We start from the raw sequence: 24,647 nt of genomic DNA on the forward strand, positions 1-24,647 counted from the left end.
GGAACCATCAGTTCACAGCAGATTTTCCTGAAGCCAAATTGCACTTTCAGTGAAACAGGTTTGTATTAGTATGTACAGGCAACATAATAGCACCCTGACAGAACTGGTAAATAATGTTGGCCCATAGAGAGCTGGTGTCAGATGCTCTTAAAATATGCATGTTCTTGCATTCGTGTTTTTCATAGGTGTTAAATCAGCCATGGCTCTAGTCAATTACTGGAAAAGTGATATGATAGAATTGTTGTTTTACTTTACTTGTTAGCTCCTTAAGACAATGGAAGAATATAAATTGCTGTTTGTTTGTCCCAAAAGAAGGCAAAGATTATATAGCTATTAGTTGTTGCTTAACACTTTAGTAAAGACTTTTCCATCAAGAAAACCCAGTTTCCCTTTATGTTCATGGCTAGCTAAAAAAAACCCCAAACACAAATCAAACAAAAATAACCCCAACTCCACTGCTTTATGTTTGAGTTTTGTCAGTTATTTTTTTCAGAAAGAAACATTAAGTGCAACAGAAGCCTATTTGAACAAAAATATCCTCTCGATTTTAAAAAATGCTGGATGTCTTTGGTGGACTCTGTATGCTCAGCATTCTAAAATTTCAGTATAAAAGTCCTAGTTGTATTGAAGTAATTTTGGAAGATTTAGAACTATTTACCAGATTTTTTCAGACATACTGTCTGAAACATTAGTAATAACTTTTTTAATACTTCTGAAAAGTGAGTTCTAAAGGCAGGCAAACCTATTTCATTCTGAGGAGAGAAAAACATGTTTTTTGATCAGCAGTTTTATTTCAAAAGTGCATTTTAATGAGTGCTGAAAAGGATCCTCTTGAAGATGCAACAGCAAAAAGAAAGGATTTTCTGAACTTCTTGAAATGGAGAGCCTTGAGCATTTCATACCTATTTTTGTTAATATACTCGTACATATAAAGGCTTTGCAGTAATACTCCTTTTATCTGTCCCTAAAAGAATACAGGTACCTACATTTTTTCACCTTATCTTTTAAGAGTTAGAGCAGTTTAAGAGCACAGAGATGAGAGATTTTTGGCAGGTGGCTTTCTGCCTGTTTTCTATGTTTGATTTTTTTTCCTTGATCTGCTACTAATGCTCATATATACACAATGTCTTTATTTTCAAGCCTATATGTGGTACTATTATATTGATGCAGATTGGCCGCTATTTTTTATATATATATATATGTATGTATAAATACATATGCCTGTATATACTCTAGAGGTACTTTGGTAATCTGTGAAATGGAAGTAAATTTTTTCTTGACACCAAGATTAACAAGAAAAGCCCTAAATTCTAAGATTTATATGGCAGCAAAATGGCAAATCAAGTCCATATTGATTAATTTTAGAGGAAGTTTCTGCTTCTTCCAGGTACTTCAAGTGAAGTGAGCCAGGCTCTGGACCTCTGCTTCTGATTTGTCCACCCTGTTCTCTACTTCTTCAGAGTGGCCGAACACTTGTACATTAACTATTTTTCATTTTGTAACAAAGACACTAAGAATGTTTAATGGATGTCTTCTGGTTAGACAACACATGATTGGTGAAGACAAAGCTGCAGGACAGCTTTACATGTTCCTCCAGCAAGTCTTCTCTCCTCCCTTCAGCATCTTCACTGCATCAGGAAGTTTGTTCCTGTCCCATTGCAACCACCTTCTCTTCCCTGTTTCCTCTTTTTTTTTTTCATTCTGTTCTTGATCCTTATTTCAGTCACCTACAGTGTCCTTTGTTCTCCCTTCTGCAGACTACCAAGATCTCTCCCTAATTTCATGACCGTCTTTCTTTCCCTACCGTCCTTCCTTTCCTTCAGGTTTACTACATCTCTGTCCTTTGTTTCAGTGCTGCCTTCCCTTTTGTCTATCAATTAACTTTCTATTGTGCATGAAAAAGAAATGAAAAAGCATTTCCTGCAGCCCAGTATTTTATTTTAGCAATGAAAAAGCCCACCAGTGGGCACCTGGATTGTGCTTTGTTTTCCACCAAAGCATGAAATACACTGGTGAAGGAGAGAGTGCCAGATTCAGGGGGTCTACAGAGCGAGTTACTACTCTTGCACTTAGAGATTATGGCTAGACTTTTCTCCATGGTGAGACATACTGCTCCATGATCTTGGCCTCTACTGTATTAGGTACAGCTCTTTTAAAAAATCTGTACCTTGACAACCCAACATTTAATGACACTGAAATTACTCAACAACACTATGTACACAAATGAAATTGTAGCTGAGCTATGTGTTAGTAATCTTCCAGTTTCAGTACAATTAGTGCCACTCAATATGTAGTATAACTCAAGCATATAATTAAGTGACAGCTCTGCATGTTATAACTGTTTGCTGAAGGTTTCTCTCCAGTTTGTTTACAGCAGTGAAGCCCCTGAAAGAACCTTAAAATTACCTTCCTGAAGGGTAAAAGAAGACTAGCAGTTTGTGTTGTGATATTTATTGTGTAAAGGTGCAGCACCATCTGGGAAATCGCGAAGTCTGCCAGCTACCTTTGCTGGTAATTTTGTCATTTACCTCTGTGCAAAATGGGCCCCGAAGTTATCACTCTAAATTCGTAGTATTTATTCTTGCTTTGCTCTAGTGTAACTAATTCCGCAGAACGCTAGCTCTGCCAGCCCTACGTGTTTGTCTGCTGGCCTGAAAGGGATTAGCCAGGCACCTGGCTCCCTTGGCACTACATATCCGATTCAGGAGCAGTGGGGGAAAGGGATGGGCATGCTGCGAATCTTTGGTGGCATAACAGCACTTCAGGGACTGGTATGAGGTGATCAAAGTTTAAAATGTTCTCATTTTAGCCAAAGCCTTAACTGGCTACTGAGCACTCTCAGAATTAGGCAGTTCAGTGCGTGGTGGCTTAAGGGGATAAAGCATGTTTTTCACACCTCAGTCCTGTACTAAGAGCAGCTCAGCAGGCATCAAGAGTTTGGGTAAATATGAAAGGACGTGGTGAGTTTCAAAGTAAATGATGTGTGGTAGGCACAGAGCATTGGTGCAGAACGTTTTTTTCTGCATTGTTCATAAAGCGGGTATTTTCAGAGCCTACTTCACTGGTTTGCTTATTCACAGATTATACATCTTTGAGGTGCAGTTCCCAGGTTTTAAAGAGATTTTTTGTAACTTTTAGGAGAGTAGTAAAGTTAATACAACTAGGGAATCTGAGTTTTGATTTACATCCAGACATGTGTGTAACAGTCCATGACCAAGAGCAATTGTGGTGGTGGTTTACAGGCGTTTTTGATCCCAGTGTCAGTGCCTCGAGAATTAGTTAATATTGATAAGTTTAGCATTGTGAAGCTGTTAAAAACAAAGAACAAAGATTGCTTTGACATTCTAATTTCCTTACCTTTTGTGGTGATGGCAGTCAGACATATCAGACTGGCAAAATATATATTTGCATGAAGATTTTATTCAGCCAGTGGTGCTAAACAAAGTCCCTATCAAACAAAACCAGTGGCTGTATAGTACAGCAGCTGTGCCCCACCCTTCTGTGTGCCTTATATTTTTCACAAATTGCTTGCAATGTAAGCTGGATATGTTTCACAAATTGTTTGCTTCAAATTGACTTCTGCATAATCAAATGCACTCTCTTTACCATTTGTGTTTTCTCTATCAGCTAGACTTAAAAATGAAGGTGCAGCTGTATGAATACATATGGCCTTGTTTAGCAGTTTTTGCTGGGTATATGGCCAATCACAATTCCCTCGAAATCTTTCACTGACAAAGATTTTTATTTGTGTGAACATATAATTTAAAAAGATAGACTGACTTCTCCAATATTTTCACATTTCACTGGGTTGCAGGTTTTAGCTGAGGATTGCTGTATGAGGAAATGTGATTATGTGATGGGAAAGTACCAGAGAGATTGTGCACCTGTTGGACACCTATTTAGAATGGTTTGTTACTAACTACTGACCCTTCAGGTGTGTTAGGAAATCATTGGTGCTCTTCTGGCACCACTCCATCTCCAGAGCACTTTCCCTACTTAGTACAGTTAGTTAGCTCTGGAAATTCTGTTTCATAGAATATTTACATGCCATTATTTAGTTTAAAACTACCCTGATAAAACTACATAGAAATGTTTTGCCACACCAAAATCTTGCACATCTGTAGTTTACCAGTCCATAGCTTAATCCCTGGAAAGGATTCATTCAATTGGCCTTCTGACCCACCACATTATCTCTCTAGGTCACTGAGGAACGTACTTACCTCAAGTTAATACTGGTGTTTTCTTCAGCTTTTTGTGCTGGGACTGTACCTTTGGCCTTGTATGCAAAAATAGCACATGTGCATGCCACAGAAACAAACCAAAGGGCAATTTGGACCAATGCTGTAAATGAAACTAAATGTAAAAAAAAATAGACACTGTTACTGAAAAAAAAATATAATTTATATCATTTGGTTAAAAAGGGTGATTGAGATACTCGGACCTACAGAAAAGTAAAATATTTTCATGACTAGAAGAAGAGTATGGACATTTTCTGAAATTCAGAATGAGGAATGGTACTTCAAAAGTATATATGCATGCAAAAGGTCATTTTCCATTTCTTCCTTCTCTGTAATGCCTCATTTCAGTAAAATAACTATACATGATGCTTAAATTTTGGTCTGTTACTACATCAAATTATTTCACTAGTTCTTGTCAAGTTAAGCTGCATACTGAAATAAGTGGCTTCATAAGCTCTTTGTGATTCTGTACTTGTACTTGTTTGTAAAAGAGCTAAATAGACGATGTAAGTCAAAGAAGAACAAGTTCTACCGGAGTGAAAGGCGGTGTGTGTCGGGTTGGAGCAGGAGTGTGTGTGGAGAGGTTGAGGGGGGAAGTGCCAGGTGAGTATTCATTTTTCTGTTCATCCTGTTGAGTTTAGCTTTTCTAGCCTATTCTGTTAAGGGGAAACAGGCTCAGAATTCTAAACAGGGAGGAAAAAGTGCATTTTGAGGAGCTAAGCATGGTGTGTTTCAAGTCAGACTTTCAAAAGAGTCTACACCTGCATTATTTTATAACCTGGCCATGCAGATAAATTTGAACACCCGTGTTTCCAGCCACCTGCCTGCAAGTATATACAAAGCTGTTGGAAGGTGACTGTGCAAATACCTCTCTGTGCTTAGGTTTCTTACAGTAGATAGATCCCTCGTATGCAAACTCACCACCTGTGGTTGGCACAGTCTTCTTCCTGAGGAAGAAAAGATCAAACCTGAGTCTACCAGGAAGCGGGATTTAATGGGATCAGCAGTCATGCTGAAATATGTGTGACAAGAAATGATTTTTTTAATAACTAACTTAATTGTCTTAAAATCAGCGTTTTTTAGAAATTTCATACACTGGCTGAGGTGAAAGTGCCTGTGACCTGAGTCACTGATTCTTACTGGATTTTTGGAAAGCCAGAGGCTCCTTATTTCTTGTAAGCCCTGTGAGGAGTCTGTTAGGAAAGGTTCAGAGTAAGCAGGCTTATAGCATACCTGTACCCACTGCTGTTGAATTGAAGTGGAGTACAGTTAAAGTGCCAGCACCCACCATTTTAATTTATGTATCGGTTTGCTTATTTTTTGGGGCAGAAGGATAGAGATCTCTGTGGAAACAAATTACAGCCTTCAGCATTGGCAGGAGTTCATTTCAAACACATTTCCTGATCACACTGATTTGGCAGGTGCTTTTATGGGACTTACCATCCTGGGAACATAAACCTCTCACTGCTGGCAAGAGTTTTTTCCTACCCCATCATGACATTACCTTTGTCTTGAAAACCCTTTCTGTCCAGTGCGTTTGAAGAACATGGCTAAGGCATTTATTGGGGTAAATGTTTGGCACATCCCCATATCTGTCTTTTAACTAGTTAGAATGGCTTCATAGGTAAAACATAAAACTAGCTCAATTATAGGTGCATTTCATACCGAAAGAGAAATCTGCTCTCAGGAGGGGTGAAGCCACAGCAAAGTCAGCTTCAAATAAATGACAAGAGGAACTTTTTGGCAAAGGTGCTGATTTGGAGCTAAACAGAAATATTATTGTCTGAAAACCAGATGCTGCCTACCGGTGCTTGAGAGCTTATGCAGAGAGAGAGGGAAGAGAAGCTGCTTGCCCTGCAGCAACCCTGGCTGATGCAGGAGTTATCCCACCCAGCACAGCTCTGCTTCTGCCTCCCCATCTCTCCTCAGAGATTCCCCTGTTTATTCCAACTGACACCAGTAGCTTGATGCTTATTTTCTGTGTAGTGTAAGGGGGATTCCCACAGTTGTGCTTTTAGAGGTTGGCCATCCCTCTTTTCTTAGAAAGCCTCATCCACTTGAACCAAGAGACACCTTAGCCACAGGATGCCTTAATGCACTTTCTCTGTTCCCTTAAAAATTAGTATTTGTTGCTTGATGATTTTAGCTGAGGCTCCATTTTCTGTCTGAATAATGCCTACAACATCCCTTCTAACAAGAGATTGTGAAAGACACTTCAGATTTGGTGCTATGTGGTTGCTTAACAGCTGGGGAGTCCATGTGAGCCCGCTTCAGGCTGCAGAAACACAGCCTTTATACCAAGCAACAAGGTGTGCCCTAATCCACACAGGGCTGGCAACACAGAAGATTAAGATTGAGTCTGTGACTGTCTACAATTCCTTTTCTTCTGTTGTGTGTAGACTCAGACCAGCCATTGACCAGAACAACCTCTTAATCCTTTGTATGTAACCCCTTATTCCTCTCTGGAATGATTCCACAGGGTCAGTGATTGTATTGATCATTGATTTCAATTAGTCTAGCAGACCTTCAAAAAAGACATGAATTTGAATCCAGTCCACCAGAAAATCATCATTATTGTGTCAGATTGATGGTATAGGCTGTACTTTTAATTTTCAAATGTACAAACTCACCAGTCTGCATTGCAGCCGTGCAGTTAAAACCTGGAATATTCAGAATATATGATAGGATATTGATCTGAAAACTAACAGTTATGTGATTTTTTCACACTTATCTTGTGCTTGGGTCTTACAGTCATTTGTGTGCTCAAAGCCCATAAGAACAGTGCATTGAATATATTGAATTTCTGCCTTGAGAAACTTAGGTGCAGTCAGCTTGTGTAAAGATTATGCATAACATTGTCTGTTTAGGAAGACTTGTCTTGTCTTCTTTAATACAATGTTATAATATGAAAAATGTTCTAGTGCATTTAGATATGAGCTAGCTTGTAGCTAACAAATTTGATTAAGCAATGAAATCAGTTTTGTTTGCACATCTTGACAAGAACTGACAAAGTGAGCATATAAAGCATTTCTCTCAAGTCTGTAAGCTGAGAAATGTCTTAGGAAAGCAAGCATCTGAAATATACCCTAAAATGTCTGACAGTATACTGTCTAGAATTTCTGCCTAAATGAATGACTAAGATGCTTGAGAGCACACTCAGCATTTTCATAATCCTTTACAGGGAATATGTACCTGTTCTGTCAACTCTGGTGGTTTCTCAAGTGAAAAATTCTCTATCTAGGCTTTTTACATGGTCGTTCATGATGTCTAAAGTTAAAAATACATTCTTGAGGAAAATTTGTGCTATATGTGCACCTAAGGGTCAGTGAGCAATCGTTACATCCACTAATTTTCACAATCTACAGAGTGCAAAACAGTAAAGTGTGAAAATATTTTTATTTTTCTTTCCTGGTAGATGTCCGTAGAAGAACAATTTATGAGTACCACAGGGTGGAGCTACAGATGTCAAAGATTACCAATCTCTCAGCTGTTGAAATGATACCTCTTCCAAGTAAGTAAAACCTAACATGGGCAGCAGCTGGACCTGGGAAAGACTCCCCTCCCTCTCCCAGCAACACACACACAATTTTAAATATTTTGTTTTATCTGTGGACTTGGAACCATGGACAGATCATTTATCCTCTCAGATTTATTCCCAGATGGGTGTTTTATTATCCAGTGCATCTTCATGTATCTCAAGTTAGTTTATAGGTATATAGCTCCCAATAGGTTTTGAATGAAATTTGTGCCAAATAATTTTTTCAGAAGAATGATTTTATTGCCTTTAAATTTGTTTCCTCAAGAAAAAAAGAACAGTTTTCATGCTTGTAAGGCAAATACAAATTCTTCTGTGTATTATGTATCACATCACAAAGGAATATCCTCATTTTGCAGTTCATCTGCCTCTTTTGTCCAAGGTAAAACTACATTGTTTAGAAATCTCTGGGTTTAAGATGCAAGCTGTACTACTGTGAAAAAAAATGGAAACAGCTTTTTTTTTTTTTCTAATCCAATTATAGTTCTTGCACACTTTCCTTCTAGTCTTATTGTCTGCATGTGTCTGAATGTTAGCAACACCAAGGAACACTGGAGCCAGGGAAGAAAGAGGTTTAAGGAAATACTTAATATTAAGCAAAAGAATGAAAATTTAGCAATGAAGCTGAATGAACAGATGTGGAAGTGGGAATACATTTATAAATGGAATACAAATGGAATCCTAGACATAAAATGTACCTTTGTGCATACAGTTGTGCAATGCACTGTAATAGGCTGGTTTTAGTGTCTTATTTTGGACATGTGTGAACCTGTTGAGTCCCTAAATATATGTTATCAGAAGATGTACCCTTCTTTTGTGCTTTTTATGAGATTTATTTGTGAGACTAATGTAATAATTTGTGTTTGTTTATCTACGTCCCAGCTTGTCTCCAGTTTACCAGCTGTGGTCCCTGTGTCACTGCCCAGATTGGTTTCAACTGCAGCTGGTGCAGTAAACTCCAAAGGTAAAGAAAAGGATTTTCTTTTACGCATGGGTATGCAGCTGTACTCAAAGGATATCCAAAAACATCGCCTATAGGTTATGCAGCTCAAAGGTTGTTATATTTAGGTCTTATATTCATGCATTCACATGAACATAAGCCTCAGTTGCGATGACTAGCAACACATCATTGTCCCATTTCACATCAGCAAAGAAATTAGGTAAGAATAGTCAAAAGAGTTGTTTTGGGAGTTAAGCCTTTGTTCCTATTTCCTTAACCCTACTTTAAAATCCTTTTGAAGGAGAACAAGAAGTAGAAATCATAATAAAATTAATATTTTCTCCCTATATCCCTGGCTTCATCAAAAATAATTTAACCACATGGAGATGCAGGGTGGTAATGTAACTATAAGACATACTTGTTCTTTTAACAGTAGGGAGATCGACACATCCAAAGAGTCAGAGTCTTTTCTCTTTTAACCTCTCATTATACTCAGTGTGTACATTGGGTCTCCTCAGCCTCTCCCTGCCATGTTGATGAGGACAGTCAAGTCAGTAGCAGAAGCGATTTAGACTCTGTGGAGTAGCTGGAGCACAGACAGCAAAATGGAAACTCTGCAGCTGTAGCTTTTCCAAAAAGTTCTTTACTCACTGATCTTCATTGACCTTCATAGCATGAATTTATTTAGCACCAGTTCTCTGACACAAAGTGCAGTATCATAACGGATATTTACTGTTGTTGTGTTTTTCAACCCTAGTGATGTGGTTCAGAAATATTATGTGTAAAATGGATGCATAATGAAAGGAGAAAAGGCTATTAGCATTCTAAAATAGGGCAATAATTTGACACCATGTTGAAGAAATAGCTGATGAATGTGGTATGAAGTTAGGAACTTGGGGTCACTTTTGTGTTTTCTTAAGCTTCAACTCCTGTAGTAAGTCATTTGAAAAGTCATTCTGTTCCCAGTTTGTCTTGCAAAAAACTCTTTTTAGTGGAATTAGAGCTAAAAAATCACGTCACAGAAAACATATCAAACATCTTCTAGAGTAAGGATACTTGTAGAAAACTGTTCCAAGCAAGCATGAACAGATCCTGCTTGCTTTAGCCATTTTCTTGTTTTCAAGCATTGCTCGGTTTTCCTTCCATTAATAAATGTTGTAGCACTGAGTTTCTGTTGGCTTTGGTTTGAGCAAGGTCTGTTGCTTTGTGGCCAGTGTTCTCATTTCTGTTTGGATAAACTCAATTATATGGTAAAGTTCAGATCCCTTATGAAGAACAGGCAAACCTTGAGATCCTTTGTGGTTTTCTCTAGTTTCTGTAGAACTGAGTTTCCTGAGTTCCAGAATTGCTGGAAAATCTGTTTCACTCATTGAGGCACAAATTCACTGTAGAGAACTAAAAGAGTTTTATCTTTTGCCTTTAACAGGAAGCAACACCAGGCAGGTAGTCATACTCTATTCCCTTCCATGTATTTAGGTGAATTTGTGGCTGCCCCTTCACAACTGGCAAGGTGTAATGTAGTGCTGAAAAATATACAGTCTCAGCACACCTATTTCTATTCAATTAACTTTTGCATGAAAAAAATATTGCTTTTTGTTTTGCCTGTGAAGATCACACTGAAATCAAAGATGAACCTACCGTGAGGCACTGCTGCACTGTTTCCCAAAAACAGCTGGCTCCATGCTGCAGCATGGTTGTGTCTTCGACAAGCTGCAGCAGATAGACTGAACGGTTTTATTGCTGTTAATTAGCCTATTACTGACAGTAGGGAGACTGTCATTTCAGGTAGGCTGTGTTTGGACTTTGTTTGACTAGCAACAAAAGCAGGAACTGGAGTCGATTCCTTAAGAAAAGCATGGATCCAGAAAAGCAAACTAAGATTATGCCTCTACATGGGAATTTCAATAATTTAAAAACAGTCATACCATCCAATTTGCATCTATAAAGATGAGCGATATTCAGCCAGGTTTAAGCAAATGGAGAACTGTGTATAGAATCATAAAATCGTTCAGAGTGGAAGGATCCACTAGAGGTCATCTAGTCTAACCTCCTGCTCAAAGCAGGGCCAGCTGTGAGGTCAGACCAGTTTGTTCATGACTTCGTTCATCTGCGTCTTGAAAACCTCTGAGGCTATGGTCCAGTCCCTGAACATACTAATTTTATACTAGATTTTACATCTTATTTATTAAATTGTTATTTCCTCTGGAAACATGGCTTTGGTGATGATGTCTGCCTCTGGCCCCATTGCCTTTCGTGGCCACTCTTCTCCAGCTTCTGAAATGAGCAGCTTATTTCAACTAATTCAGTTCTACAGAGAAACAGATCTGAAATAAGTGGATGCATATTTTGTGAAAAGAGGCAACTTGCTTTCCAAAGTGTGAAGACTGAGCATTTATTTAGTTAAGGTACATTACTCTGCAAGATCATTGTGATCAGGACTCATTTCTGTCTCAGCTTTGATAATTTTCTGCTCCCTACCAGTTCTGGATAGTCTCGCCTGCCTTCTATTATTTTACCTTACTTTATCTCTCTTACTTTACCTTGCTGTTCCTCAGCATGTTTATTCATTTTAGGCAGATACAAAAAAAAAAGCCTTATTCCATCCTCAGTGGAGATGTCTGGATCACAGGAAGATATTCAGAATCATTTCTTCAGTACCACATTGTGGTTTTGCTCCCCTCAAAACTAAATTCGTTGTGTTAAAATGTTCTTTTTGCATGTAATAAAGAAGCACTTAACAAGAAAACCTAACTGTCCTGGTTAAAAATCATAAAGAATGGAAAGTTGTGAGTTCTTTCATCACAGTGCTCCAGCTTTTTCTCTGTCTCACTGCTCTTCAGTCACCAACCTTGTAAATCAACCTAGACTTTTATCTCCTCTTGTGATATACATTGCTCTGCTGCAGCAGAATAAAATCTGCTTGGAAAAACAAGGGCAAATCATTACATGAAGTATTAACTTAGACATTTCAGAAATGCCTAGAGCACAAAGAAAATTAATATTTACAGTCCATTTTCAAATAAGTGCTCATAGGGGTTTTTGAAGTAAGCAGAAGCAGATGCTTAGGAGTAATGCCTAAGTAATGCTTCTGGGTTGCAAAGCTGACTGGACACACTGGTCCGAGAGATGAGAAAACAAAAGCTGTCTCTCTTGGCTGTACGGAAAGCCCAGGGTGTGGAAGGCAATTAGCCTTTGGTGCAAAAGCCTGAAAAAGGCTTTGAACTTGATAATGACAGGTTTCCAGCGTGGCAATAATCTACCGACTGATGTAGTGCTCTGATTTCTGCAAAGGGAGAATGCCTGTTTGCTAGTGAGGAGACTGTTAGGAGCAATGAGGGTCAGATATGGCTGGCAGAAGGATACGTAACAGACAGTGATGGTTCTCCTGTGGAGCTGCTGTAGCACTTTGGTACTCTAAAGTGAGATCTCCCAGAGCAGACAGACTTCCATGTGGGTAACAAGCAAATGAGTATCCATCTGGAAACAAAACTCTATACCAATTCTACAACCCTTTTTTCTCGGCAAGTTATGACCCCATTTAGCCAGAGCAACATTACTACCAAGAACAGCATCTTGTATACCTTTTTACTTGCATAAAAGCTAAACCATATATTGAATCATTCACACAAAAAAGTACAGTTGTTGGAAAAACAGAAAGTTTGTATAAAACCTGTAACTTCACAAGGAAAATTGACCAACAGAGCCATTGCAGAATAACTGTACTCCCCCATGTGGGCAGTCTGTGTTGGAATGAAAATAACTTTATTCTAAAACAGTGAGTTGTTTCCTAGCTGTAACTTCAGCCCAGCTGCTGTGCAAACTCTGCAATCTTCAGAGAGGCAGGTCCTTCTTGTAGGTGATTCAGACCAAAATTTACTCTATTCCTGTCACTCTCTACAAGCTTAAATCAGTTTCCTTTTTCATGAGGGATCATCAAACTATCCACTCTGAAATCCAATATGACATATGCCATACAGTTTCATCATGACTAAAGCAAAGGCACATTGTATTCTTCTGACTTCAGCAGGTGGAGGATTTCTGTAGGAGCTAATGTTTTTTTAACTATGTGTGGTCCGTAACTGTTCCAAAAGTAAAACTGTTGCATAAATGAAAGAGACAAGTATAAATATGTAAGCTAAGACGGTATCATAGCTTTCTCCTACACAAGGATCTATGCCTATAAAATGCCAGAAGCACTTAGTATCTGCCTCATAGTAGTCTCCTGTGGCTGAAACTTGGATTACTTTCTCTTCATTGTCTCTGACTTCCCAGCATGTAAAAGCTGGGAGAATTCATTAATGTTAGATCTGTTTATATCACCTTTTCATGCTTCTGAAAATGTTTGCATACTCTAGACACTTGGTATAGCCTGCATGTTAAAGATGTCATTTTCTAGGAAAGTTTTTGGAAGCTTTATGGAAACTTTGCTGTTATATTATAGGTTCAATTTGTACAACTTGCTCGCATTACTGAAATAGTGAGTTCCTTTGGAAATATTTAAAGTCAATTGCCCAAGAAATAAATTGTGTTTATTAACTTTAAAAGAGTTGGCACTGAAATAGAATGAAAATATAATGTTTAAATAATCAAGGAATTTTTAAAAACCACCTTTACACAAAGTTTTGAAAAGATTTATGTTCAGGTTCTATAGATATCGATGTTTTTGTTTTTATGAACTTCAGGAAAGTCTCAGGTTTCAGCAGTGAAGTGACACTGATATTTCAGGGAGTTCAGAAATAAGCAGATGTCGTGGTTTAACCCCAGACAGCAACTAAGCACCGCGCAGTCACTTGCTAACTCCCCCACGGTGGGATGTGGGAGAGAACTGGAAGAGTAAAAGTGAGGAAATTCATGGTTTGAGATAAAGACAGTTTGACAAGTAAAGCAAAAGCCACGTATGCAAGCAAAGCAAAACAAGGAATCCATTCACCACTCCCCATGGGCAGGCAGGTGTTCAGCCATCTCCAGGGAAGCAGGGCTCCATCACGCGTAATGGTTTCTTGGGAAGATAGATGCCATCACTCCGAATGCCCCTCCACCCTTTCCTTCTTCTTCATCCCAGCTTTATATATTGAGCATGATGTCATATGGTATGGAATATCCCTTTGGCCAGCCTGGGTCAGCTGTCCTGGCTGTGTCCCCTCCCAGCTTCCCGTGCACCCCCAGCCTTCTTGCTAGCAGGCCAGCAGGAGAAGCTGGGCTGTCCTTGACTACTTAGCAACAGCTCAAAACATCAACACATTATCAACATTTTCTCATCCCAGATCCAAAACATAACCTCACACTAGCTTCTGTGATGAAAATTAACTCTATTCTCAGTGAAACCAGGACAGCAGACAAACAGCACACTCTTACAATCTGTGTATGCTGGGGACGCAGGTTTTGAATGTGTCTCATGCTTCATTTCATTAACACAGGATAAAAGCATCTCCCAGTCCTTGCAACATCCCTCAGGTTTAGTGTGGTACCATCATCCAAACACTGGAGACAGGGAACTGGAGTACCCAAAGACTAAAGGCAAGAGCTGTGAACAGTTTAGATGATAGTTTTATTCAGCTGTCACTGTTGATACCTATATTCACATTTTAAATCCTCAAAACTGGCTGCCTTATGCCAAGGGAACCCAAAAGCCTAACAGCTAGATCCACAAGGGTGTTTTGCTGGCTGACTCACTTAGATTTTCAAGGGAAGTTATGCAAAACAAGACAGCAGTACTAAAAGTACCTTTTCACCAAACCCTGCACTTAAGTATCTAAGACCAAAAAGGTCTCTAGGGCTCAGACACTTTATCTGAGGAAATACCTATAGTTACCTGACTCTAAGCAGGGCTCAGCAGTGAATTCCTTGAGCCCCAGGAATCACCTCTGCTCATTATGCATGTTACAAAACAACAGTCTCACAATGATCAAAGAATACCCTGAGGAACAGAAAATAAGTGAACATGGGCCCTCTGAACCCAAGTCACCCCTGAGGGGTGGTCCATTAGATGTTGAGGTGCTTAAGCCTCAGCACTGAAACTCATACCCCCTTGCAAGGTTCCAACTCGGAGCAGCCCTGCTACCCTCAGGCAGTGGCTGCCTGGAGACTCAGGGTCAGCTCCTGCCGCTGCGGTCCAGGCAGCCCTGCTGGGGGCTTTCCTGGGTCTGCAAGGGAAGAGGGATTCAGCTTTGGGAGTCCCAGTTCCCAAAAAGGTCTTGCTCATGTTAAGTGCTTAAATGAACTTGTATCCTTAAGAGTCTCTGTTTTCCAGACTATGCATTGAATAATCTGTTTTGAAATCATACCAGTTTATGGTATTGACCCACTGAGTGCAAACCCCCGGTTTGAAAAGTCCCCTGCAACAGGCTGCACAAATTCCCGTGTTGGACTTCCTGTGTGTCGTGATGAGCCAGGACACTCCAGGCACTCCAGACAGAGTTACTCTGCCCATGTGTATGCACACAGCTCCCAAAGCTTCTTGTACTCTTAAAACAATCCTAAGCTAAAAAGATGAAAGAATCCCATTTATGATACATTTCACTTCAATGCTTAATCCTGTATGCCAGCAACAGCACTAGTTGTGCAAATAAAAAGGTCATGGCTGTTTTTTATGGAATGTGTTTTGAGCAAAGTGAAAAATCAGAAATGTGTCTGGGAATAGTAGCGATAATGAGATTTAAGTCTTGGTACTTCTAATCTTTTGTTATGATAATCACTGTTCCCATCTAAGCAGGTAATAAACAAGTTGTTTTGCATTCCATGCTGATTAGCAGGAAAGCAGGGAAGGGAAAATCTTTAGGCAGTCACATCGCAGTTCTTAAAAAAACATTTTACAGGTGAAATACGAAGTGACAGTTTCCCACAGTGCCCTTATGGTAATTGAGATAAAAAATGGTTGCCTATTATTTGTCTTCTGAACTTCTGGGCAAGCTTGAAATGTCTTGTTTGTTTATTCTTCCTTTAGAAAAAAATTGGAAACATGTTTAGTTAACTTGCAAATCTGGCTTTATGTCTGGAAATTTTTAATATCACAAAGAGGAAACGGGTTAGATTGTTTGTTTGTTTGCTGTTCTGTATGTCCCACCTGACAAGATCTATTTTCATAAAAAAAGTCTTAAATCAAATATTGTAGCATAAGTAACAGTCTTATGTAATCTAAAATATTTATCATCTGAGTAAAGCACCACCCATACAGAATTACAAAAAAAGCACAAAAATAAATAGCATACTATCTGACTACATAAACTCCCTTATTTACAAAAGAAAATATTTAAACCCAAATAAGAAACACAGAGTCTTTCTCCACACATAGCTTACTGTTTGATACCTACATTTCCCTCCACTTTTATTTGATAGCTGACACCATAACGAAGGTTGTAGATTCCATTACAGAGCGGGAAAGGCAATGGATGAAATCAGATTCAAAAGTACTCATCAGCTGAGAGTGCAGGTACATAAGCTTAATTGTGCAGTGAACATGTAGTGAACATCTTTTTTGACATGCTTGGTCTAAGTCCTTCAGCTTATTTTACCCAAACTGTGAAGTTCTTTAAAAAAATTTTTTAAAAAAACCCTTAATATTTAGAAGTTTTTAACTCAGGTGTTATAAATACAATGCTCATAAGCTCTAGAAATTCTACTTATGCAAAGAAATTACAATGAAGACATAGAATCAAAGTTACTGGTGGTTTGATGGGTGACGTAACAAACTTGGGCATTGCAGTGCAAGGTAGCAAAACACTTAGTACAGTGCAAGGAAGGAAGTTTTACCTTGTGACACTAAAAATATTTTTAATTCTGTCCCTATGTTCATAAGCAAGCATTTGTAGAGCTCATTTTTTATTCATAGACTCATAGAATAGTTTGGGTTGGAACGGACCTTTAACGGTCACCTAGCCGAACCCCATTGCAATGAGCAGGGACATCTTCAACTAGATCAGGTTGCTCAGAGCCCCGTCCAACCTGACCTGGAATGTTTCCAGGGATGGGGCATCTACCACCTCTCTGGGCAACCTGTGCCAGTGTTTCACCACCCTCATTGTCAAAAATTTCTTCCTGATACCTAGTCTCAATCTACCCTCTTTCAGTTTAAAACCTTTACCTCTTGTCCTGTTGCTACAGGCCCTGCTAAAAAGTCTGTCCCCATCTTTCTTATAAGCCCCCTTGAAGTTCTGGAAGGCTGCAATAAGGTCTCCCCAGAGCCTTTTCTTCTCCATACTGAACAGCCCCCACTGTCTTAGCCTGTCTTCATAGGAGAGGTGTTCCACCCCTTGGATCATTTTTGTGGCCCTCCTCTGGACCCCTCCAACAGGTCCATGTCTCTCCTGTGCTGAGGGCTCCAGAGCTGGATGCAGGACTCCAGGTGGGGTCTTACCAGAGCAGAGTAGAGGGGCAGAATCACCTCCCTTGACCTGCTGGCCACACTTCTTTGGATGTAGCCCAGGATATGGTTGGCCTTCTGGGCTGCAAGCACACATTGCCCGCTCATGTCCAGCTTTTCATTCACTGGTACCCCCAAGCCCCTCTCAGAAGGGCTGCTCTCAATCCCTCAATCCCCCAGCCTGTATTGATACCGGGGATTGCCCCAACACAGGTGCAGGACCCTGCACTTGGCCTTATTGAACCTTATGAGGTTCACATGGGTCCATTCCTCGAGTTTGTCCAAGTCCCTCTGGATGGCATCCCATCCTTCAGGCGTGTCAGCTGCGCCACTCAGCTTGGTGTCATCTGCAAACTTGCTGAGGGTGCACTCGATCCCACTATGTCACGGATGAAAATATTAAACAGTACTGATGCCAGTACGGACCCCTGAGGGACACCACTCATCCCTGATCTCCATGTGGACATTGAGCCATTGACCACTAACCTCTGGATGCAACCATCTAACCAATTCCTCAGCCACCCAACAGTCCACCCATCAAATCCATATCTCTCCAGTTTAGAGAGAAAGATCTTGTTGGGGACTGTGTCAAAGGCCTTACAGAAGTCCAGAGAGTCAACATCCGTAGCTCTTCCCTTGTCCGCTGTTGTAGTCACTCCATCATAGAAGGCCACTAGGTTGGTTCAAATTCTCACTTTTAAATACTTCCTATTTTTAACTATTTGAGGGTTTAATTTTCCTTGTTTGCTTTCAGGATATTACATATTTAAATTCAAAATTAAAAGATGGGAGGTAGACTTGCTGATTATACTCAGGCTGGTTTTATCCCAACACTATCTGACGGACAGTAGTGTGCTGTTATTACAAAATTTGCCACAGTGTGTTAGCCATTGAATTACAAAATAAAAAAAATGAGGTATTTGTATGGATTAAGTAAACCACCAGAGGGAGCGTATATAATCCAATCAGTGTAATAGATTCATATACAGATGACAAGGAAAATCTCGTTTGAAATGCCTTAGAAGGGCTAAGGGTTTAAAATGTAGTGTATTCTGTAAAATATATTCCATTCTATCAATGTGTATAACTTCATGAATTTGCTGATCATACTGCTGCTACAGGCAAACCAAAAGAAATGTGTCCAGATTCTGCCTGTCTATAGAATTTGTACTCCTCTACAGTCATTCTTTATGCGGGAGTGGTTTTATAGGAAAACATGGCAGAGACCTAACACCTGGGTCTTAACAAGCAGATTGTTGAATTAGGTCAAATTTACCCTGTGATAAAGGAAAAGCAATGTCAGTACTGTTTTTCTAACTTGTACACTGTTTCTTTGCCAGTTGTGGACCAATCGTATAGAAAATCTGACAAGTAGAAATTCTGGCCCTTTGTCAGAGTTTGCTCTGATTAAAATGCAACATATTTTTCTTCCATTTTAAAAGTTGTGTTGAGACAGCAATTGATCTTTTTAATCAAGTGCAACAAATGTACCAAGAGTGAATGTGTAAATTTGTCAGCCCTGATACATTAGTGATAAGAATGATACTATAATTAGATCTATACTTTATTGAGCAGAAAATTGCTCCACACCCAACTTCTTCAAATCCTTTCCAAGTTGCTCACTCTTAATTTGACAAGCTAATTTGAGCGCATGAACTGCAAGAAACTGTTAGAAAATTAGCATTCAATAATTGAGGATTTTGTATGCATTGCAAGCCTGATGGGAGCAAAGCAAGAAAAGAAAATGGCACAGAAGTGCTTAATGAACAAAGCGTTTTCTCAAACCAGATTGAGCCCAGTGATGGTTCTGTTTGATGAAAGAAACCTCACAAGATCATAGTAATAGATACTCTCAAGTGGGATGGCAGTTCTGTTTAGAAGACAGTGTAAGCTGCAGTGAGCCTGAAGGTATGTTTGAAAATACATAATGATAAAGATATACATACCAGTAAAATGTACATAATGGTACCTTTAAAAGTACTGTTATGGAACGTAGATGATCCTGAGCTCTTAATATGTTGTTATTGAAAGTTAGCCTGCCACCAGGTGAACTAACTTCTCTGAGATTGAGACATGGATAAATAGCAGATAAATAGCCTTTCTGCACTTTTTAATAGGTTTGTGGAGTTTGTTAGTAGCTGGATTCCGTGGAGTTACTGTGGAATTTCTGTAATAATTTCCCTTGAGCAGAGATTATCTGGAACAATTCCTATGATTAATACAAATAAACCTAAAAAGCTCAGTCTCTGAACAGAACTCTAGTGAAGGTGCAGTAGCTCTCCGAGACCTAGGACAGGTCAGAGCAAGACCAACCAGTTCTCTAGATACGGTATGGGACTCGCTAGAGTAGAATCACCCCCTTCAATGGTTCAAAGCTGGTATCTTAAAATGGATGCATACCGCCCCAGAGCTATGTGTAATACTTTTTCAGGGCAAACACCTGAGCTTTTTCCTGCACTAGTAGAAGTCCTTTATGAGCTTTGTTCCTCGAGTTTCCTTTCTCCACATGTTCTTCTGCAGTGTCCTCCTGATGTTCTCAGCAGTCCCAAGCTAAAGAATAAAATTATCCCTATCATACAATTAATAGATTTGATATCTACCCAACTGAATTTGAATCCTGATTTTATACAGAAACTAGCCAGTTTTCTTACAGCTGCAGCATCAGTCACACACTTCTACATATGTAGGCCTTGCTGTCTTCCTGAATAACTCAGAACAACATAAGGACAACAGTTATGCTCATAACTGATGCAGATTTTTAAGAAATGTGAGGCTGGGTTACAAAACTTTAAATTATTTCTAGAAAATGCGCAGAAGATTACTACAATTCTCATTAGTCTGAAATCCTAATCTTTCTGTTGAAATATTTTCTATGAAATCCTGGACCTGAAGACTGGGAAGCATTTTGAAGTCTCTTAATCTAAATATAAATACAGTGATTTATTTAAGCCACATCACTCACACTGCTCATATTGTATATTTTTGTTTCTTACCATATAATTTGCCTTTCAAAATTTGAGATTGGTTTCACTAGCTATTGTTGCCAGAGATGTTGCTGTGTCTTCTGGCACTTAGAAACTCTGTTCATTATCCACTCTGCAGGTTTCTGTGGTATGCAGTTTTGCAACAGCTTGGCCAAGATGTAGATATCACAGTCAATACAAGAAGGACCACTGCCTGGGCTGTTTTAAGACCTTAATGCAAAGTCTGTCTCATGTAGGTCTATCAAATATATCACATTCCTAAGGTGTTTTATTATAAATGCAGGAAGTAGTAATCAAACATACAGAGGACAGTTAAGCACTTAAATCCCATTGAGAGGAGGGAAAGTAGACATCCATCTGTTATTTATACCTTTGAGAATATTTACTTTTGCTGATTAATTTGGAAGGAAGATAACAAAACCTATGTTTAATTTCCATGTTTAATTTCACAGATGCACCTAAGATACCATAGTGATAAAACACTAGATAAATAGGTAGGTAGCACAGTTCTTTTCTGTAGAACTTCTTTTGCAATGCTTTTACATACTAGTAACTTTTTATTCTTCATTTATTGTATTAGAACAATAAGACAACCTCAGTCAGTCTTTGATGAACCATTTATATCTAGAACTGCAACTTCTGTGCCAGCCATAAATCTCTCAAATCAAAACAGAGCTAAGTTGAGACTTAATTCCGCATTGTTTGTTTATCCTGAATGCTATGGCCATAATAATGGGTATTGCACTGCTCTATGAAGCAGACATTCTCTCTGGAATTAAAGTCATTTGCTGCCAGAACTGCACCATATTCAGTCACACAGCAGCCCGAAATTATTTTCTGTTTGATTTCATTTTTATCTGTTCATTTCATACATTGATAGCTACTACTAGAAAGTTTGGATTCAAACACGTTCTTGTTTCACTGGTGAAAGGTGACACTTGCCTGTGAAAGGGTTCCGCAGACAGATGCCTCAGAATGCAATTTATATGTATCCTAGATTTCTTAAGAAGCTTGACTTAGATTTCTGGTGATTGTTCTGTGCTATGTGATGAGCTTTCTCAGGACTGAGTTTCCATACCAGGCATTATAGCCTGGCTGATTCCCAAATAAATGTCTCAAATGGTGGTCTAATGTAACTATTAGACTTCAATTGTATCATCAGAAGAGTGCAAGGAACACATCTCAAAGAATAAATAAATGTAAATAAATGGGTAAATAAGGTATAATGCAAAACAATTAGGACATTAATTTGCATGGTACAGTAATGTGAAATATAGGTAGATTATGATTAGGGGAATACAGAACAGAAATGAGAAGAATTAGAAAAAATGAGATAGTTACTTAAACACAAGATTATTTCGAAAACACTGAGAGGGAAGTTACCAGCTAAGGCATAAATTTTACCTACTTTACCTGAATTCAGAGGCAGACCTTCAAGAAGATTTTGACATCTGCAGATGGGAAACTCCTCTGTATGAGCACAGGTTCAAAGACAGAGGAATGCAGTCACGGTCTCAAACTCCTCTTTGGTTGACTCACTATAATATATCTTAACCTAAAATCAGATATATCATCTTGTCTACAGCATAATTTTTGCTTTTCTTAGATTTTTGTCTTGACATTCAGACTGTTTCTTCTACTTTTTGTGTGTGTAAAGTCCCCACTCATCTCTTTTTCACACCCCTGAAATTTGCTAATGTTTCCTTAACCTAACACTAATCTGTCTGGAAGGGTTACCTTATTTGCTAAACTACTGATATTTTTATCCACTTTTCTCTCTGTTGACTCTCATATATAGTTTTTTATATTATTTTATGCCTACTACTATTGCTGTGCTACTAGAAGAGTTAGAAGTAAGTTGACTGGTCTCTTCCTCTAATGAAAATAGTGAATTTTTAAATAGTCATTAATCCTGAAATGAAGTATGGCAGGATATAAGGAGTTTTTACTTCAGAGAAGAAAAAGCTTCAACGTTCTAATGTGGAAGCTAAGGGGAAAAAAAGAAACATAAATAGGTGCTTAGTTTCTAAAGAGAGCAGTTAGACCCTACAACAGCAGTTCTCCCAGTTTATGAGCCAAATCTATAAGCAAGGTACTCCTAATGAGACGAATTCTTTTTTGTAGTCCTAACTGAATTCTTAATCATAAGAGGTAGGATAGTACTGAAACAGGTTAGTTCCGTTATCTGTAGTTCCTCATTTTGTAATGTTTTTATGCATCGCTATACATAGAGCAGTGCTACTGCCATTTTGCAGTTTATCTTAGCTTCTCTTCCAATGGACTGAAATCAACTTTACTGCTTACAACAGCTGGACAACATGGGAATTTTTTTCTTTTACAACAATGATGTATTAGAAAATACACAAATTTGACCAACCCAAGCTTTATGACTGCAGGACAATTTGTCAGACAAATTCAGTTACAGAAAAAGCTTCATTGATGGATTAGCAAAAATAATGATCATGCAGTAGGTGCATTTTGTCCAGTGGACCTTCTTGGCAGAACATTAATTTAGTGAGGAACAAGGTGTCAGATTTCTTCCTTTTCATGTCTAAGATGAATTTAATTTGTAGTTCCTGACTCCTTCCTTGACTGTCAGAAAAGTGGCATATTCTGAGAAATGAGTTGCTGTATATCTTTTATCGAATATTTGAATGTTCATGAGACTATATTACAGGACCCAGATACCACCTCCCCCTTTTATCCTAAGTTATTGGGCTAAATAATCATTTTTTCTACTGTCCCTTTCTTTCTTTATTCCAAGTGTTTATAAAAAGTGAAAGACCAGAAACTGAGAACAGAGCATTTCAGAAGACCTGCAAGTTCAGGACAGAAATTCAGGACATGTCTATGGAGACAAGCAGCCCAGGTTATCGCACCTAACTAGGATACTTTATAGGATGAATGTTAATGTGCTTTTGTGGAAGCATATATATATATATATATGCTTTCATATAAGCATCCAATCCACTGCGTTACTGTGGAGAAATCTGTCTTCCACCAATTTTGTGACTCTCACTCTTCATTTCCTCTGCTCTCATTACAAGGGAAATAAATAAAACAAGCAATTAAATAAATATTTTTTAATGGAATCAGTCAAAATTTTTTTAGTGGAAAGTTTTTGCATTGTATCAAATTTTCTTTTTCTTTACTTTTTCTGTGCCACTGAAATATAATGGCAGCCCCAGTCAGATTTGTTCAACGGTCAATTCAGCGGTCATACAAAACAGTCACTTGTACAGCTGTAGTTCATCTTCCCATACCAAATATTTTTGGACATAGAATTACTTGCAAATTAAACAGAGCCTGGGAAGCTTCCTGGGCATTGGAAAATGATTCTCTGTGCCATTAAATAGTTATGATGTTCCCTGATGTGATTTCAGTCCATGCCCAGGAGCACTGTCCAGAACAGTTCCCAGGCATGGTGCAGGAGCTGGACTGTTCCAGGGATTATTCCCAGTTGGCAGTTTCTGTGCAGCCTCCTTCTTTTCAAGGGTGAGAGAGTTTACTTGTTCAGGCATAGGCCATGCTGTGCCAGCAGTCCTCAGTGCCAAGGAACATTTCTGGGCATGTTTATTTTACTAGTATAGAAACAGCCAGAATGATCACAATAGTTTTACCTGCTTTCCAGAAGTGCTAACCTCTTATAGTTATACTCCTCAATATAACTTGTGCATCACTGAAATCGTATTTGTCTCGTAGCCTCCTAGATATCAGTCTTTAAGGAAGGGCCATAAATGAAAAGTCTCTTTGTTGGCATAATATTTTAAATTTTACATATTGCTATAGACATACTCCTATATAATGTTGCCAGAAACTTTTATGTAGGCAAATGGGAAACCCGTGTGTCTCCTCATAAAATCTGGATAATCTGAGATTAAGACGTGCCAAAGCAATCTGTTCAATATCTCAACATAGCCTACTGATTCTCTGTAGCATATATATTTTATCATTCTTTCAAGTCACCTAAACAGTGAGGACTCTGTAACATTTCTGTGTAGGAGGTATTCCCAATTTCAGAGAAATAAACAAAGTTTTCTCAGTAATCTTCCTAAATATCAAGGCTTTTTTGTGCACCATTACATCTTTAGTTTCCCCCTCTATTCAGTTCTATTCACTCTTCCAATATCTGCATTATCATATAGCAGTAATGAAACCTCTTGCTTCCCACTGGATATCACAAGAAATATTAATATGTACAATTAATGAAGAAATTGATGAGTGAGCCTCAACTGTTCTGTAATTCTTTGGTAATCTGTTTTGCAGACTGCTAAATGTTGACTTCAGAGTTTGACTTACTTTTAGATAAAAAAAAGAGATGCAAGTGGAATACTAATTTGGGAAACAAATTACTTTCTGAACTTTAATTCCTTTGAACATAACCAGTTACAGGATGATTCATGTCCTTCCTTTCTTTTGCTCTCTAGCTGAAGAATTCACTGAGCCTTTACAGCAGGTGTTTCGCTTAACCCTAATTCATCCATACTTTCCACTTTCCATAGTACAAATATGCAGTTTCAAAATTGTGTATGTTCCTTGTGCAGAACGCTCTGCTCTTTTGTTGGCATACCTTTATAAGGATATAAACACT

At 38.6% G+C, this 24,647-nt stretch overlaps 1 protein-coding gene across 1 annotated transcript in view; it reads left to right on the forward strand.

The window, feature by feature from the left end:
- The window catches only part of PLXDC2 (plexin domain containing 2), a gene marked incomplete at both ends in the record, with an annotated part of 276,012 nt that overhangs the window by 215,900 nt on the left and 35,465 nt on the right, over positions 1-24,647 (forward strand). The window contains 2 exons of the mRNA XM_082015339.1: positions 7,654-7,749; positions 8,656-8,737. Coding sequence (XP_081871465.1) covers positions 7,654-7,749; positions 8,656-8,737 — 178 coding nt within the window. The remainder of the gene's footprint in view (positions 1-7,653; positions 7,750-8,655; positions 8,738-24,647) is intronic.

This window comes from Phaethon aethereus (genome assembly GCF_964289735.1).
Source record: "Phaethon aethereus genome assembly, chromosome: 2".
NCBI lineage: Eukaryota > Metazoa > Chordata > Aves > Phaethontiformes > Phaethontidae > Phaethon > Phaethon aethereus.